Below are 16,935 nucleotides of genomic sequence, written 5' to 3'. Positions count from 1 at the left end.
ACGGGTTGGTAAGAAAACAGCAAAGACAATATATAAAAACATTTGTTACCTTTTAAAGTTTCAGAACAATTGTGGAAAAGGGGCACCGATGAGCTGAAGGAGAGCTCATTGCATCAAACCGCTTAATGCTGCAGTTGCTATTGGCAGTGCATCGAGTGGGTAAAAGGCTGGGATCAAAAGTTTCTCATATTCTGTGATTGTACAATCCTATTAAAAGGGTTGTACCTTTAAACTCCCCTTCACTCTTACCATGTAGGAGTGGAGCATGGGAGCATTTCCTAGCTCCAATGCTCAGTTTACCTTACGCTGCATCGCACAGGACAAGGTCTGTTTGTTGCGAGTCGGTGACGTACCGGGCTTCACATCAGTATGCTAGGCAGAGACTTCCTCCTAGCAGGGAGCCCGGTGATGTCACCATCACAAATGCTACATGGTAAAAGGAGTGAAGGGGAGCTTAGATCAGAGTTCAGCTCTGAACCCAGACAACTCCTTTAAAGCATTCCATAATGTTGTAAACATTTGGGTTTATCCGGGACTACAATGTTAAATAGGACCTAATTTATTTTTTAGTTTAGATAAAATACCTTTACTTGGGGAGTACCCCCTGCTGATGCTGCCACCCTGCCTGTTTTTTTCAAATATCGCTCCTACGCCCCGCTGTGCCCCCCTGAAGTTTTCCCGCTCCGTATGTTGATACTGAGCATCGGTACAGGGAGGAGGAGACGCCAGGGTTTCTCAATGGGCATCTCCTTCTCCCTGGCTGTGCCGCAATCAAATCACAGTGACGAGCGTCTCAGCCAGGGAGAAGGTGAGCTTTTTTTCCTCCCTGGCTGCGACGCTCTCTGCTGTGATTAGATCGCGGCACAGCCAGGGAGAAGGAGACGCCCATTGAGAAACCCTGGCGTCTCCTCCTCACTGTACCGATACTCAGTATTAACATACTGAGCAGGGCGCAGGAGCAATATTTGAAAAAAAAAAACTAAAACAGGCATGTTGGCAGCATCAGCAGGGGGTACCCCACAAGTAAAAGGTATTTTCCTCCCACAACCCAGACAGCAGAAAAAGCAGTTTTGCTTTTGTCCACTGGTGTTAGGAGGCATGTGTCATAACCCAGAGCTGCATTTACAATTCTGCTGGCTGCTACCACAACAGATCAAGAAGCTTGTTGACATACACTTCCCAAAAAGCTTGGGCGAGTTACTGTTATATAATAACTTTACTTATACATATATACTTACTCTGGCAAAACGTCTTGTTTAGCCAATTCTTCGACTACGCCGCTGCTGCTAACTTCAAGATCCTTGTCTTGAATAGAAGATGATACAGAATAGGCTTGCTCCTCTACAATATCATTGACCATATTTTCAGTGTCTATGGCAGGAGTAGTGGGGGTGGACATCACAAGCTCTGGTTCTGCAGCTATTAACACAGGTGTGGTGGTGCTGACCATCTCTGCAGCTTGAGCGGCCTGGACGGGTGCCACAGCTGCAGAAGCTGCTGGGTCCGGTACACTGCGCAAAGAGTAGAGGTAAAATGTCACTTAAGTCATTCGTAAATCCTGAACAAAACAGCAATACTTAAACCAAACTCTAAAATTTCCCATCGCTGTATACACAATGGAGTCATGTATACAAGAAACCATGAGGCTTTCTGCTCTCGATTAAGTGATCACAGGGCGTCTTGTAATTGAAGGAGAAAAAGCTCCAGTTACAAAAGAAATTAGCAAAAAAAAAAAAAAAAAGTTTAAAATCCCCCCCACCTCTACAACCATAAAACTATATATCCCTATATAAAAGTAAAGACACAATTTAGAAAAGTACTTTGGCTGCACTTTGTAACATTATGAAAAAAAAAAACAAAAAAACAAAACAAAAAAAAAAACACACAACAGCAGCAGTTAGAAAAATAAATAAAAGTAAATAGGGTGCAAATCCTCAGAGAAGGTAGGCGATCATTCCCTTGTACAATATTTCCAAAAAACGAGGCAGCACTCCAGATAAAAGTGAAAGGTGATGATCCAATTTATTCCCAGGCAACGTTTCAGTCCACTCAATGATGCCTTTGTCAAGCTCAAAAGGGAAAAGCTATAATTATAATATTAATATATATATATATATATATATATATATATATATATATATATATATATATACATATATACACACACTTTACCCTTTCGATATAGAAAAATAGATAAAATGAAAAATATGACGAAATCAAAACCCCCCATATCACCAAAATAAAGATGCTAAAAATTATTTAAAATACTAAAAAAGCGATTTTGAAGCTTAAAAAAATGTATATTTTTTTTTAATGTGTCCAGCCATGAAGGTAAGAAAACAGCACGAGTCTGTACTAACTCCATGTAAAGGAGTTTTCTCTGTACAAAATTTTGTTAAGAAGCTTATGAAAAATTGGAAAAACCATGTCTGAACTTTTTCTGAAAAAGTGTCAAATGTGATGAAGCTGCCGACATGCAAACAGTCTTCATTTTTCTAAATACATAGATAGGAAAAAACAAAAGACATACCTGCCACTTTCTTCTGCCTTGATCATTGCTGCAAAAAAAATGGAAAAAAATTATGTAAATATAATTTAACACAAGTTTTAATATTTTGCATGTTTCGATTTGAAGTCTGATGGAAATTTTAGGTGCGTCGTATGGTCTGGTGAGTCTTATGGAGAGAAAAATATGTTAGTTACCTTCAAGATCCTCCAGCTCCTTTGGTTTGGCCCAACGAGATTCCTTTGTCTGGGAATTGTAAAAGTAGGGCTTTCCAGAGTCGGATTTGAATTCCTTCCAAGGACATTTGGATAACATTTGCTAAAAAAAATAAAATTATAATAAAAAAAATAATATATGCGTAATAAAAATAATAAAATTACAAGTCATTAAAATAATTAGAGAACATTTCAAAGGGCCGCACATATATTCAATAACCTTTTATAAGTTTAGCCAACAAACAAATTGACCACAGGTCCAGCTGCTAATCTGCAGCGATTCCGTGTGTTCCATGATGAACTGGGCACTGATAGTGCTGCAGAGTCACCAATGATACCTTCCTACACACTGAAAGGATGAAATCCAATGCGAAAGTTTGGAGCATGTATAAGAGAATGACCATGCCATGATTAAATGTTGTTCTGAAGCAGCGAGGAGCATCTGCCAAGGAACCACTTTTTTAAAGAGAGCACTGTCTGTCTGTCAAGGAGATGAACTGCCCCCATGTATAATAGCTGGGTTCTGACATCAGAATATGATATTCATATAAATATTCTTGTAAATATTAAATCAAACAGTAGAACATATCCAAATAAATTATAGTATAACCAAGGACTAGTAAAATAATAAGGGGGCAAACCTCAGATGTATCCATGGGAAAAATACATGCATAAAGTGCAGTAAAAGTCTCTGGATTTATGAAAAGGGTAAGATAAGGTTAAAAAGGCAGGGGGAAAATTAGGACAGGGCAAGGACATAATAGTAAGAAAGGGGGGTAGAAAATATCAAGAGAGGGGCAATGGCAGCTTGGATAAAGTATAGGTGAATAAGGTCTATTGTACATACGTTAGTGGTATAGGAGAAGCACAAGATCCAGGTAGGCTATCACACCAAATCCTGCTCAGGTCTTAATAAAGGAGGAGCAAGTTTGGGATTCCCAGTTACGGATTTTCTCTAATCTATATATTGGTCGAGTCTTACCAATCCCTATACGAAGGTGGTTCAGATTGGAGCCAGTGAAGGGGAATCAATAATTCAGTAGATGCTATCAAGTTGGATTTATTTCTGTATTCTTTAGACATGTGAATGAAGAATTTGTATAGGTGTGTACCTTATGTATATGACCTAATAAGCGTAACAGAACAATGGGCAACTACGGCAAGAATGGAATTCAAAGGCATCCGATAAAGGTTCTATAAACCAGCCTTTATCATTTCCAATCAATTTTCAGTTTTATGTAACGAAGGCTGACAGACAAGAAAGGCAATAATTTTACCTCCACTGTAGATTTCATTTCATCTGGCTTCTCCCAGGTAGACTGCTTGGTTTCGATATGATAATAGTACGTCCTACCATCTGGTGATTTATGCTCAGTCCACATAGATTTCTGCAAGTGGGAAAAATGGTGATGTAAGAAGAGCAAAACTAATCAACTCTGGTAAAAGGCAATAAATGAAGTAAATTACCGGTTTGGCTGGTTCTTCATTAGTGCCGCTATTAGCAGTGATCGATGGTGGCGCTGAAATTACAGGAAGTGGCGACTGGGAAGACAGTAAAATAAAAACACTTTACTATGGTGTATCCAAGAATAATAATAATAACAATAATAATAAAACAACACTCGGACAATCCCTCTCAAAAGCCTAAATGAAAAATATTACATCGGGTACTCCTGCGGCTACTTGTTTAGCATGTGACAGAAGTGAGCTGTACTGTGCAGTGAGCAACCCCGCTGCAGTTTGCAGAAAAGTAGCAGCAGCAGGACTGAACCAACGCTGCAGAGAACTCAGCTGAAGAAAGAAAGTCCTTTTTTTTTATTTTGGGCTATTAGAAGGCTTGACCAAGATTTTTAGTTATCTCAGACAACTCCGGTCAACATAGACATGTACAACTTTTAAATATTGAAAACTTACCGGTCCAACTGGCGGCTGAGCTGGGAGCAAGTGAACAAAAACAGAAAAAAACGTTATGCACCAAAATCCAAAAGGTAACATGCATACCCAAATTATCACATAGAACATAAAAGTACAGGCATACAAAACATCCTAGAAAAGCTGTGACAACCCCTGTCCATAGGTGCCATCATAACATGAAATTGAACTCTATTAGTGAAGGGTGATAGTACAGTCCTGATCAAAAGTTTAAGACCACTTGAAAAATAGCAAAAAATCATATTTAGCATGGCTGGATCTTAACAAGGTTCCAAGTAGAGCTTCAACATGCAACAAGAAGAAATGGGAGTGAGACAAAACATTTTTTGAGCATTCAATTTAATGAAAACAACGAATAAACTGAAACAGGCTGTTTTTCAGCTGATCAAAAGTTTAGGACCACACCTCCAAAAAAAAAAAATAAACCCCCCCAAAACAGAAATCCAACTTCCAAACATGAACTCAGTAATGAGTAGCTCCGCCGTTATTGTTTATCACTTCCAAAACGAGATTTTTGTAAAACTTACCAGTAAAATCTCTCTCGCTCTTCATTGGGGGACACAGAGACCGTGGGACGTCCGAGAGCAGTCCAAAGGGAGGGAAAAACACAGACCCATGGAGCAAGCGCCCCTGCAGGCAACTAAGATCTGCCGCCTGCAAGACCAAGCGTTCCAAAGGCGGCGACCGCCGATGCTTAAGTATGCACCTGGCAAAATTTTGTGAATGTGCGGAAGGAGGACGGTAGCCGCCCTGCACAACCGAACCTTGAATCTTCCGAGCCCAAGAGCGCCCACCGCTCTGGTGAAATGAGCCGCGACACTGAAGGGTGGAACCCTGCCCCGGGTGCAGTATGTTTAAACAAATGCAGACGTGCAATTGCCACCCTGGAGGCCGCCAATGCTTTGCGAGGACCCTCCGGGATGACAAAAACAAAGGAGAGTCCGTACGCTGGAAGGTACTGGAGGCTGGCAAATAAATAGTCAGAGCCATGACAACGTCCAAATAACCTAACTCCCTTTCCCTAGGGTGTGAAGGGGAGGGACACAGTGATGGAAGGACAATTTCTTCATTGAAATGGAAATCAGAGACCACCGTCGGGAGAAAGGAATGAACAGGCCGGAGAACCGCTTATCCCCGTCAGAACCAGGAGGTGCTCTGCAAGAGAGCGCCCCAACCCGGACACCTGTCTGATAGATGTGATAGCCACAAGAAAAAAACCACCTCCCAGGACAGGTTCAAGGGGAGAATTCCGGAGCGCTGAAAAGACTAAGGTCCGATCCCAAGGCGATAAAGGAGGACGGTATGGAGGAACCGTATGCGCCATTCCCTGGAGGAAGGTATTGTGGGCCTCAGGTGGGTCAGAGGACGCTGGAAAGGATACACAGCGCCGAACCTTGCCCAGCCAAGAACTAATGTCCAAGCAAAAACCCCGGAACCAGGATTCCCCCCTGCTAAGGGGAAGCGCTCCACGGAAACGGTAAGTGGTCCACCAATGTCCCCCGAGCCGACAAGGCTTGTGGGAAGACTGAGAAGCTGGCTGATAAACTACCAAGAAAAAACACGCCTGAATGAGGCATGCCCAACCGCAAGCCAGGGAATCAACACATTGGATAGGTAAAAGTAGAGACGATATGAGAATCATCGACGGAAGAGTTCCGTCAGCGACGGTGTATTGACAATGTAGCAACACCGCTCGACGGAATTAAATCGACCAAACCAGGATTAGATAAAAAACTCCTGCCTCAAGGAGGAAGAATAGAAGGGGTGTTCCGTTCCAGGAACGAAACTCCATCAACAGACGTGACAGCACCCCCGCTCCGTCTGGCGTGGTGAGTCTCAGTCTAGCAACGGAATGTGCAGTGAAAAGGCATTACTACATCGGACTGACATGGCAGTCACTAGTCAAGTCTCAAGAGAGGTAATTGTAGATACGGGTAGCGCACCAAGGACCAACGGTAGGATTCACCTGTAGAAGGAGGAATATAGGAAACGTCACAGTCCAACAGTCGGTCCGGAACAAGACTGGAAGAAAAAAATAAAAATAAAAAATAAAAAACACAGAACCAATACCCTGCATCAACATGGGAGCTACCAAGGTTTGCGGAGTGGCCGTGAACCCTGAGCCAGAGAAGGAAAAAACGGAAGGAGAAAGAGGGAAGGGCGAAGCCCATTCCCCATCTGAGACTGGCAGTACACAGAAGAAGCCACCGGATGGTAGCGGCTGTGCCATACTCCGCCTAAGGAGGCGGCTATGCAGCGTATGCCACCGAATACAGCGATAGAAGAATCCGTCACCTGACGAAGGAGCCGTGCAGGAGGAGCCAGAGTATGTAATGGCTACTCCAGGATCCCCATACCGTAGAGGAATCCGGTAGAAGCCACGGTATCATACTGCCCCAGGGAAGGAGAGCTAACCTTAAACGCTCCACCTGGGAAAGGCGTTGAACAGGAACAACCACCAAGCCAGCGTCAGGGTAGAACCCCTACCTGAGGGAATGCCCCACTGTAGCGACTGCGAACGCTAGTACCAGCATAAAAAGCCGCACCAGCGGAGAACAGGCTGCAAAGCTAAACCAGAGTGCCAGCACAACCACTTCCCACATCAGGAATGGTGGAAAGAGAATATAGAGTCAGTGTAACACTTGACCCGTTGGCACGTAATCATCATATATGTGCAATGGTGTACGCACTACTACTGATGCGGACAATATCATGACCGACTGGGACAATGGAAGCCCATGGAGATGGGAGTCTCTAGGACACAAGTGATGTTAGTAAACACCCTGAGAAGACAGAGGAGTTATAATTATGCCCAAAACCGCTCCAAAAGGAACACAATGAGGAATAGTCACCGTATCCACTGGCAGGACTCATATAGCACTAGAGTAAGAGTACCGAGCACCATTTAGTAGCGACTGTTGCCACGCCCCCTAATGAAATAAGCGCAGGCACCTAGAGCCGTGGCGCAGTTGAATTGCAGAATCTGAAGATGTTCAGGTACTCCCCCGCTAGTGGATCACTAGCAAAAGGGGGTAAGGCAAGTAGGAAGCACAGTGACGCGCAACACTCCGCCTATGGAAGGATAGTGCGACAGTCGGACCGTATCCAAACTGTTGCCACAGGAAATTACCCCACCTAAGAAGGGGGGTTAATACCCACGGCGAGAACTAGTGCATATGGCAATCCTGTACCCTGTGGGAGAGCAATTAGCACCTGAGTAAGGGGGTAATGTATACAGCGCACCTTGTAACCAGTGAGAATGGAATCGCTCCACCTATGGAAGGAGCTAATGAATACGGCAGGAACTGAACCCAGTGGAGGTACAATTCCGCCACCTACAGAAGGGGGAATGCACTGAAAACAGTGTTATTGTACTTAGTCCACCTATGGCAGGGGACAATGTATAAGGTCAGAACGTATCCTAGTAGTGCAATTACTCCGCCTAAGGAAGGGGGTAATGCCTACGACGAGTACTACTGGCCACCGTAGACGCAATCTGAGGAGATTGTTTCGGATTCACGTCAGGGTCCGAATCAGTGATTCTCCCTTCCCCCCTCCCTCGGACGGACCCACTCCTGTGAGAGAGGGTGCACCTGAGCGTGACCTGGGGAGGAAGGGAGGGGTTGTGGAGATATTCGAGGGGAAGATGACCTGCTGTGGTCTGCTAGCGCGCAGGTCTACGCCTCAGAAACTCGCCCCTAGCAGTTGCGGAATGCGTAGGTGGGGGCTTATCAACCAAACTACCCAGGGGGTGGATTGGGAACAGAGGTCCTGTATAAAATTGAGCCTGCGGAGAATTATCAACCCAACGACCCTAGAGGGTGGATTGGGAAGTTCCAGTTTTCTCCCACTGGAATCGCGCAGGTGGGGAATTATCAACCAAATAACCCTAGAGGGTGGATTGGGAAGTTCCAGTTTTCTCCCACTGGAATCGCGCAGGTGGGGAATTATCAACCAAACAACCCTGGAGGGTGGATTGGGAATTCCAGAGGTTCTCCGCTGTATGGCTAAGGTGGAGAATTATCAACCAAACGGCCCCGGAGGACGGATTAGGAATCCTGCAGAGATCCTTCACTGCGCAGGTAGAGAATTATCAACTAAACGGCCCGGAGGGTGGATCGGGAATACTTTAGCTGTCCTCCACGTGAGTTGCGAAGGTGGAGATTTATCAACCAAATGACCCCGGAGGGTGGATTGGGAATTGCAGAGGTTCTCCGCTGTATTGAGCAGGTGGAGAATTATCAACCAAATGGCCCCGGAGGACGGATTGAGAATCCTGCAGAGGTCCTTCACTGGATTGCGCAGGTGGAGAGTTATAAACCAATAACCAAGTTATAATCCCAGGCCCCTCGGCGCTTTGCTTATCAAACCCCTCCTCTTTCACCCTTCTGGCCCGCCCTTGTTTAATCTGATTCCCTCCTCCTCTCCGTCTGAAATCCCGTGTCTCCGCCGGCTGGATCGGGTTGCGCAGGCTGGCACATGCGCATTGAAAGTCCCTGTTCCTCTGCCCATAATGGGCAATGCAGTGCGCACGTGCCGGGAATGTGTGGAGCGGCGAGGACGTGGGATTTCAGACAGAGAGGAGGAGGTAATCAGATTAAACAAGGGCGGGCCAGAGGGGTGAAAGAGGAGGGGTTCAGTAAGCAAAGCATGAACGCCGCCCCTGGGCACCTTCAGAACCTAATTACCATATGGTATAAAAGTGTTTTTTGGAGCAAATCGGCGATGGACTGCAATATGAAAGGTACCATAGTAATCTGGGGAAAGTAATGGAGAACCTGATCTGAAATGGTCATATTCGGTGAAAGACTCCCTTTAAGTTTTTTCTCATCAGAGAATAAAACTTTCTTCCACCTTTGAATGTCCCATGTTTGGTTCTCTCTTGCAAAGTCCAAACGAGCAGTTCTGTGGCGTTCAAGGAGACGAGGTCTTTGAAGACTTTTTTTGTTTTTGAAGCCCTTCAGTCTCAGATGCCGTCTGATGGTTATGGGGCTGCAGTCAGCACCAGTAAGGGCCTTAATTTGGGTCGAGGATCGTCCAGTGTCTTGACGGACAGCCAATTAGATCCTCCGGCTCAGTGCTGATTAAATTTTTTCGGTCTTCCCCTTTACTTTTTTGTTCCATAACCCTCAGGATCATTTAAGAAATTCCAAATGACTGTCTTACTGCGTCCCACCTCAGCAGCGATGGCGCGCTGTGAGAGACCCTGCTTATGCAGTTCAACAACCCGACCACGTTCAAAAGGGGAGAGTTTTTTTGCCTTTGCCATCAGAAAATGACAGAAAATGACAATGAATCCACATCTTTGCACAGATTTGGCCTTTTAAAGGCAGGTGGTCCTAAACTTTTGATCAGCTGAAAAACAGCCTGTTTCAGTTTAATCGTTATTTTCAATTAATTGAATGCTCAAAAAATCTTTTGTCTCACTCTCATTTCTTCTTGTTGCATGTTGAAGCTCTACTTGGAACCTTGTTAAAAACGTGGTCTTAAACTTTTGATCAGGACTGTATCTCCAGAGAGCTACTTCATAGTGCTGTTCCTAGTCCTGTGGACACGTCACATGCCTGCATCACAAATGAACAGCCAGCATGTTAAAGCAAACCTGCCACCAGATTACCCCTATTACATCGGGCACAGGAGTAGGTGTGATCCTGCAAATTAAAATAATACCTTCCTCCCCACTGTCGGCAACACGGTTGTTGATAAAGTCGTACTTTTAGTCCTTTGCTGTCAGGCAATTTTGAGCACCAGGAAGCGGGCTTTTTCAGTACGAGGATCGCTATGCGACACCTACCGACATCTAAACACCCTCTACTCGATTGACAGCGCTAGAGCAAGTCAAAGTTGTACTCTAGTGCTGTCAATCAAGAGGGGGGGCGGGGGTTTAGACGTCAGATGGCGTCGCATGGCGGTACTCGTACTGAAAAAGCCCGCCTCCCAGTGCTTGAAATTGCCTGCCAGCAAAGGAATAAAAGTATGACCATCAACAACCGTGGTGCCGACAGTGGGGAGGATAGTATTATTTTAAACTGCAGGATTATCCCTACAAGGCTATGTGCCTGGTTTAATAGGGGTGATCTGGTGACAGAGCCACTTTAAGCTACAAACTTATGACCAAACAAAACTTCACCCCACGCTCCTAACTGATACATCTGTGAACTAGTTCAAGTCAGTAAACCTCTAGATCAGGTATTAGCAATCTTCGGCACTCCAGCTTCTGTGAAACTACAACTCCCCGCATGCACACTTACTCAGCTGTTTTTGTAACTCCCATAGAAGTGAAAGAAGGATTCTGGGAGTTATAGTTTCAGAACAGCTGGAGTGGCGAAGATTGCTGGCCCATTTAGTTCTGGTGAATGTGATAATATGCACATGTAGTAACCTGTCTGAACTTCACGTCTTGTATCTTTTAAGAGGTGTTGTTAAAGGGGTATTACACCGAACAGTGGCCATGTATCCTGTGGGGCCCCCGAAAATGAACAGAGCAGCCGTTCAAGCACGTGCTGTACTCTGCTATAGAAATGAATGAAGTGGCAGGGTGAATGTCTGACCACCACTCCATTCATTTAAAGGTGTTCCACGAGGTACGGGCCTCCCGTTCTCATGATCAGTGGGGTCCCAGCAATAGGACTCCCGGCAATCTAGTAGCTATGCCCCATCCTGTGGAAAGTTGCTAACTTTATATAACTGGAATAGGCATTTAAGTCAGGTCCTGTTTGGGTCACACTTTTAGCCAAAAACATGCATTTGCATAAATTTTTCTTTTTTCAAAACTTGCAAAAATGCTCATGCATGTAAGGTGCTGGGTGACATTTCACAAAATTCCGCCAAGTGTCTACTTTCAGAAGATATATGGGTGTGGGTGGTATAATACAATGTTGTTAATTTTATAATGATGGTTGTGAAAATTGTCGTGGCAGAGAAAGGGTTAACTGCATAAAAATAGATCCTTACCTAATGTGGGGTCCAAACCTGGCTGTAATAATAAAAAAAAACATTAATTGGTCTGATATGTGGCAATATGTTTTAAAGTAAACCTATGTAACAAGTAAAACTAAACAGATACATTACCTGCATGCCTGGTAAGGTGGGTAAGGTGCCGGGGGCTACATGAGTAGTCATCATCATCCCAGACATGAGAGAAGGAATCATAGGAGCCATCTGTACAAGGGGAAACATAAGAAAGTGAGCCAACAAGCAGAACTGAACCATGAAGCTCAGCTTGTTTCATAAAGTTTTTTTTTTATTACATAACCTACCGGACCCATTTGATGAGCACCCATTGGTAGTAAAGGTGGGATCATGCCTGGTGGGGCCAAGCCTGGCCTTGGAGGTAGGCCACCCATTCCCACAGAGGGGTAATGGGCAACAGGGCCCATCTGATGAAAAAAAAACAAAAAAAAAAAAAACAGGTATACGTTTAATGTACGGTTTAGAGACTTACCACAGAACATAATAAAGCTTAACAGTCACTGACTATTTTATCGGGCTATACATTATACGAGTAGTGCCCTTCTCTGACCTCAGCTCATTAACAGTAATAAAAAAAAAACTAAAATGCAGATAACACATAATTCATAAAAAACACATAAAAAGAACATAATTAAAATGGTATAATTAAGTTCCCCTTTAAAAAAAATTATAAATGATTATAGGGGTCTGAAAGCCAAGAGACACCAAAGGTCAGTAGCAATAGGTTAAGTTTGTGATTCTCAGGGTCCGATTGGATGGGCAGATACCTTTTTCAAACGAGTGGATGCCATGCGTGGAATCCGCTGTGTGAAAGAGAGCCAAACCCCGTCCCGGACAGCAGAGACACAGATCAGTAACATGACTGATAATGCTCCGTGCCCCTCTGATCTTTTTACTACAAAATCACAGTGAGATAAAGTGGTCACTGTGATTTTGTAGTAAAAAGATCAGAGAGGCACGGAGCATTATCAGTCATGTTACTGCTCCGTGTCTCTATTGTCTGGAGCGGGGCTTGGCTCTCTTTCACGTAGCGGATTCCACGCACGGCATCCGCTCATGTGAAAGAACCCTAAAGGGGTTGTGCTTTACATGGTGTTGTCCTTGGGATAGGTCATCAATATCAGATCGGCAGGGGTCTGACTCCCAGCATCCCATCGATCAGCTGTTTGGTAGTGGCAGTCATACGAGCACTGCTTCTGCTTCAAAATTTCCTACGGGTCGTCTCACTTGTAGAGGTGGCGCAGAGTAATTACAATTGCTCGTCCTATTCAAGTGAGCAGGATGAGCAATTGAAATTGCACTGACCTGCGCATTCAATTACACGAAAGAAAAAAAAAAAAAAACAATCGAAAAAGAACAATTTAAAAACAATTGGGGGATCCCCTAAAAGCCGTTTTAAAGAAAATCCCAAGGAAAGTAGTACGATTCCCAAAAATATACAAGCATTTCTGACAAAAAAACAACATTGCGCGTTGTAAATAAAAGTTTATATTTTTTATATTTAATATAAATCCTATTCAAATGAAAAATAAAAATAAATCAGCAAGGATTGCTACAAAAATGTAACCAGGCACCATGAGAGGGCCACTGCCGTCAAACCGATTCATTATATTGACATGGGAGAAACTTGTAGCAATCGCTACATGCAAATACAAAAATGTGATTGGATTGTTTCTGAAGCAAGTGAAGATTCCCTACACAGGGTATAACGGGCTTTATAAATCATGGATGCGTTTCATATTTAGCTGCAACATAATATGGAAAATGAGAACATATGGAAAAAGCCTATACAATAAAACATTACGTACAAACTGCGCCCTCATCATGCGAGAACCATTCGGATACAGTCCCGGCTGACTTGGTCCATTTGTACCATCGCCCGATGCCTGAAAGAGATATCCATAGGTTAATATTAACTTAGCTGAATTGTCATGGTTAGTAAGCAAAGGAAAAAACGAAGAAACGCATAGGCGAAAAGCACCGATGTCATATTCATGTAGCTTAGCGTCTTGTGAACCCCAAATCCCACGATGGTGTTTTTCCGACTTTGTTGCATCACAACCTGGACCTAAAATGGATTTGAACTGACATATTATGTAACAGACCTGACAAACTAATCCAAACCTTTAGAGTGGAATGAAAAATTAAATAAAAACTGTAAAGTCACGAGTGCACATGTATTCGCTCCTTTACTATGCATCTCGCGGTGATCCCATAGAAATAAATGGGGTGGCAGCAGGAGTCACGTGTGCCGCGACTGCAACTCCTGAATTGAAAAAAAATTAAAATACAGAGTTGGATTGTTTGCGATTTGGGGAGGCGTTTGTCGCAGTACATACGCCACATTTGCTGCAGCCCTACTCAGTTCTATGGGATCACAACTACACTGTGATGTCCGTGCGATCCTGGCCTCAACCAGTGTCACCATATCCTAAAACTAAACTTCATCCATCTAGGGAAATGCTACATGTGGCACAGGCCCAGCACTTCCCATCACCTCAAGAACATCGGCCCCACAGTGAAGTGCGGCAGCAGCGTCCAGCTGTGGGGGGGCTCTTCACTTGAAGTGAAAATGGACGGCAGTAAATTCAGGGCAATTCTTGAGGGAAAACCCGTTTTTGGGTACTTTCACACTAGCGTTTTTCTTTTCCGGCACGGAGTTCCGTAAAAAAAGGGATCAATGCCGGAAAAGAACTGATCAGGCATATCCCCATGCATTCTGAATGGAGAGTAATCTGTTCAGTTTGCATCAGGATGTCTTCAGTTCAGTCACTTTGACTGATCAGGCAAAAGATAAAACCGCAGCATGCTACGGTTTTATCCCCAGCGAAAAAAACTGAAGACTTGCCTGAATGCCAGATCTGTCCTTCTGGTCTGCACATACCAAAAAAAAAAAAAAAAAAAAAAAAAAAAAGGTGAAAAAAAAATAAAAATGCTGGATTAGTTTTGCCGAATGACACCGGAAAGACGGATCTGGCATTTCAATGCATTTTTCTGACTGATCAGGATCTGCTTGCCGGATCACGCTGCCGCAAGTGTGAAAGTAGCCTTTGTCTGCCAGAGATTTGAGACTGGGACAGAGGTTCCCCTGCCAACTGGGCAACATACTGGGAAAGCTACACTGGAGGGGTTTAAGGGACGGCCGGGTCAAAGCCAAGACCTTACGGAATGACTTGAAGGCTGCTGTAAACTAGCGCAACCCATGGAACTTGAATATGGAGCACTTTTTCCTGGAAGAATGACCTGAAAAACCCCTGTCTAGATGTGCTAAGCACCCTCTAATTAAACTCTTGTAATTTGGAGTTAACCCTTTCTGCTGCAGAGTTAGAATTCCAAAGCGTATTACAGTAAAAGGACTGGACTTGTGGCATTAGGGGCAATGAACGTTATAATCTTTTCCATCTGCCACAGTATGCATTTGTTACATATATGTTGCAATGTTTCGGGCCTGTGTCTAGTGCCCTTTATCAAGCTAGCCAAGTGCACTGGAGAGCATGGGGGACATACAAGATCCTGCTGGCGTAAAGAGCTGAAGGAAATAGAGAATGTACACAGGGGAGGAGCTTGGCTCAAAGTCGCTGGGAGTGCCCGGCGACTGCCCCTTGGACTCCTAATTTTGCATACTGTTCAATAGCCAATTTCTGGGGCTAAGAAAATGAACAAAAGAGGCGGAAAGGGTATGTTTGTGACCTAGTGCGTCACCTGCAGGACGCCAGGAACTGTTTTACGAGATTTTTGAACTGGATAGGTCATCAGTATCTGATCGGTGGGAATCAAACTCTGATCAGCTGAGAAGCGCCGTCCATTGTATAGTGGCTGTGCTTGTATTCACTTAAAGGGGTATTCCCATCTTCATTTTTCATACTTACCTTCGTTGAGTGCGACGTTCACTACCTGGATTCAGCTGGGCTTGATTGAAGTCTTCTCCCAGCCGGGCAGCGCTTGCGCAGAAGACTGAACATTTTCTCCCGGCCGGCAATGTCCTGAACGCGCACACGCGACGGTGTGCGCGTTCAGGAAATTGTGCGGCCCGGCCGGGAGAAGATCTTCTGTCTTCTGCGCAAGCGCGGCCCGGCGGGATTCGACAGGAGAGGTGGCCGTAACCAGGGGAGACGAAAGACAACAATCATTTTCTCCAAAAGGGAGGGAATTGGGTAATTAAATGTATTTACAAAAATGATCACTGTCAAATCATTAACAGATTTAACAGTGATCATTGTGATGGGAATACCCCATTAAACAGGACTGAGCTGCGCCTAGGCCATGTGACCGATGACGTGACATCACGTGGCCTAGGAAAAGTGGAGAGAAGGTCACGCCGCTACTGCGAGCCCCGATGCCTTCTCAAACAGCTGAAACACGGCTCGGATGCAGAGCAAAACTACAGCCGTGTGCATGAGGCCCGTATAAATCATTATAATGCTTCGCCACCCTGTCAGAGGAGGGGAGGTCAGAACGGGACCTCACACCGCCACGTGCCACTTTCACACTCAACTGGCTCGTCTGTGTTTACCTCAACAACCAAGCTCGGTTTCGGTCAGTATCTGAACAGAGCGGGTGGGTGCACGACCGCCACTACGTTCAAACGTCTCGTCGCTGCGGTCATACAGAAATGGGAAATTGGGGGGGGGGGGGGGGGGGGGGGGAAGAGAAAGCTTCAGACCCCCAACCTCTTTTACAGGACGTCTCTCAAAATTTTTTGTTTATTTCACAATCTTCTTTTCTTGCCGTCAGTAAAAGGGAAACCTTCCGGTCCATATCCAGAGCCTAAAAAGATGCACAGCGAGCATTGCTTCCATTCTGGACAATCCAGAGGGGACACACTGCATCAAACCCTCAGCTGTGAGACGTGTTGGGTCTGCACTGGTGCTTGTACTCTGGATGACAAGAATGTTTCCATTCATTGACAGCAAGCCGTGATCTTTCTTACCGATGGGATCAGAAGCTGTAACTCCAGCTGATGCTACAGCCCAGAGAGTGGACAGACCTTCTGAGCACAACACGTTACCCTATGAACAATCAAAGCATCCTGGGACTTGTAGTCCCACCGCAGCCTCGCCCGCACCGCCCTAGGGGAGGCATTGTCACACGGCTTAGGCCACAGTCTGCCCCGAGCGCACACAAGGAGGGTGAATTCCGGCAGGAGAGCCGCACGCGCAACGGTCAGCCTCCCGGGGCAACACAAGGGATTCAGTCCGCGCAAATCCGAGAGAACTGCACTCACCATGATGTCTCCTCTCCGGCCCCTGCCGCCTCCAGCAAGGGAAACTCGTATTGGTCCCCGGCGCTGGGGCAAACGCTTGATGACGT

At 45.0% G+C, this 16,935-nt stretch overlaps 1 protein-coding gene across 2 annotated transcripts in view; it reads right to left on the bottom strand.

Moving 5' to 3' along the window:
* The window catches only part of PRPF40A (pre-mRNA processing factor 40 homolog A), a 37,410-nt gene that overhangs the window by 19,986 nt on the left and 489 nt on the right, over positions 1–16,935 (bottom strand). Inside the window, exons 1-11 of one of the 2 annotated variants that reach the window (XM_040439408.1) lie at positions 16,850–16,935; positions 13,434–13,511; positions 11,913–12,032; positions 11,725–11,814; positions 11,608–11,629; positions 4,636–4,655; positions 4,189–4,263; positions 3,999–4,109; positions 2,704–2,824; positions 2,531–2,558; positions 1,239–1,511 (exon numbers count right to left, since the gene is read on the bottom strand). In XM_040439408.1, coding sequence (XP_040295342.1) covers positions 1,239–1,511; positions 2,531–2,558; positions 2,704–2,824; positions 3,999–4,109; positions 4,189–4,263; positions 4,636–4,655; positions 11,608–11,629; positions 11,725–11,814; positions 11,913–12,032; positions 13,434–13,511; positions 16,850–16,852 — 941 coding nt within the window. In that variant the 5' untranslated portion in view covers positions 16,853–16,935. The remainder of the gene's footprint in view (positions 1–1,238; positions 1,512–2,530; positions 2,559–2,703; positions 2,825–3,998; positions 4,110–4,188; positions 4,264–4,635; positions 4,656–11,607; positions 11,630–11,724; positions 11,815–11,912; positions 12,033–13,433; positions 13,512–16,849) is intronic. The other variant, XM_040439407.1, reaches the window with a different exon arrangement.

The sequence above is a fragment of the Bufo bufo genome, chromosome 7 (genome assembly GCF_905171765.1).
Source record: "Bufo bufo chromosome 7, aBufBuf1.1, whole genome shotgun sequence".
Classification (NCBI taxonomy): Eukaryota; Metazoa; Chordata; class Amphibia; order Anura; family Bufonidae; genus Bufo; species Bufo bufo.
Note: the sequence above shows the minus strand (reverse complement) of the source record. Positions and strands in the feature narration are given on the sequence as shown.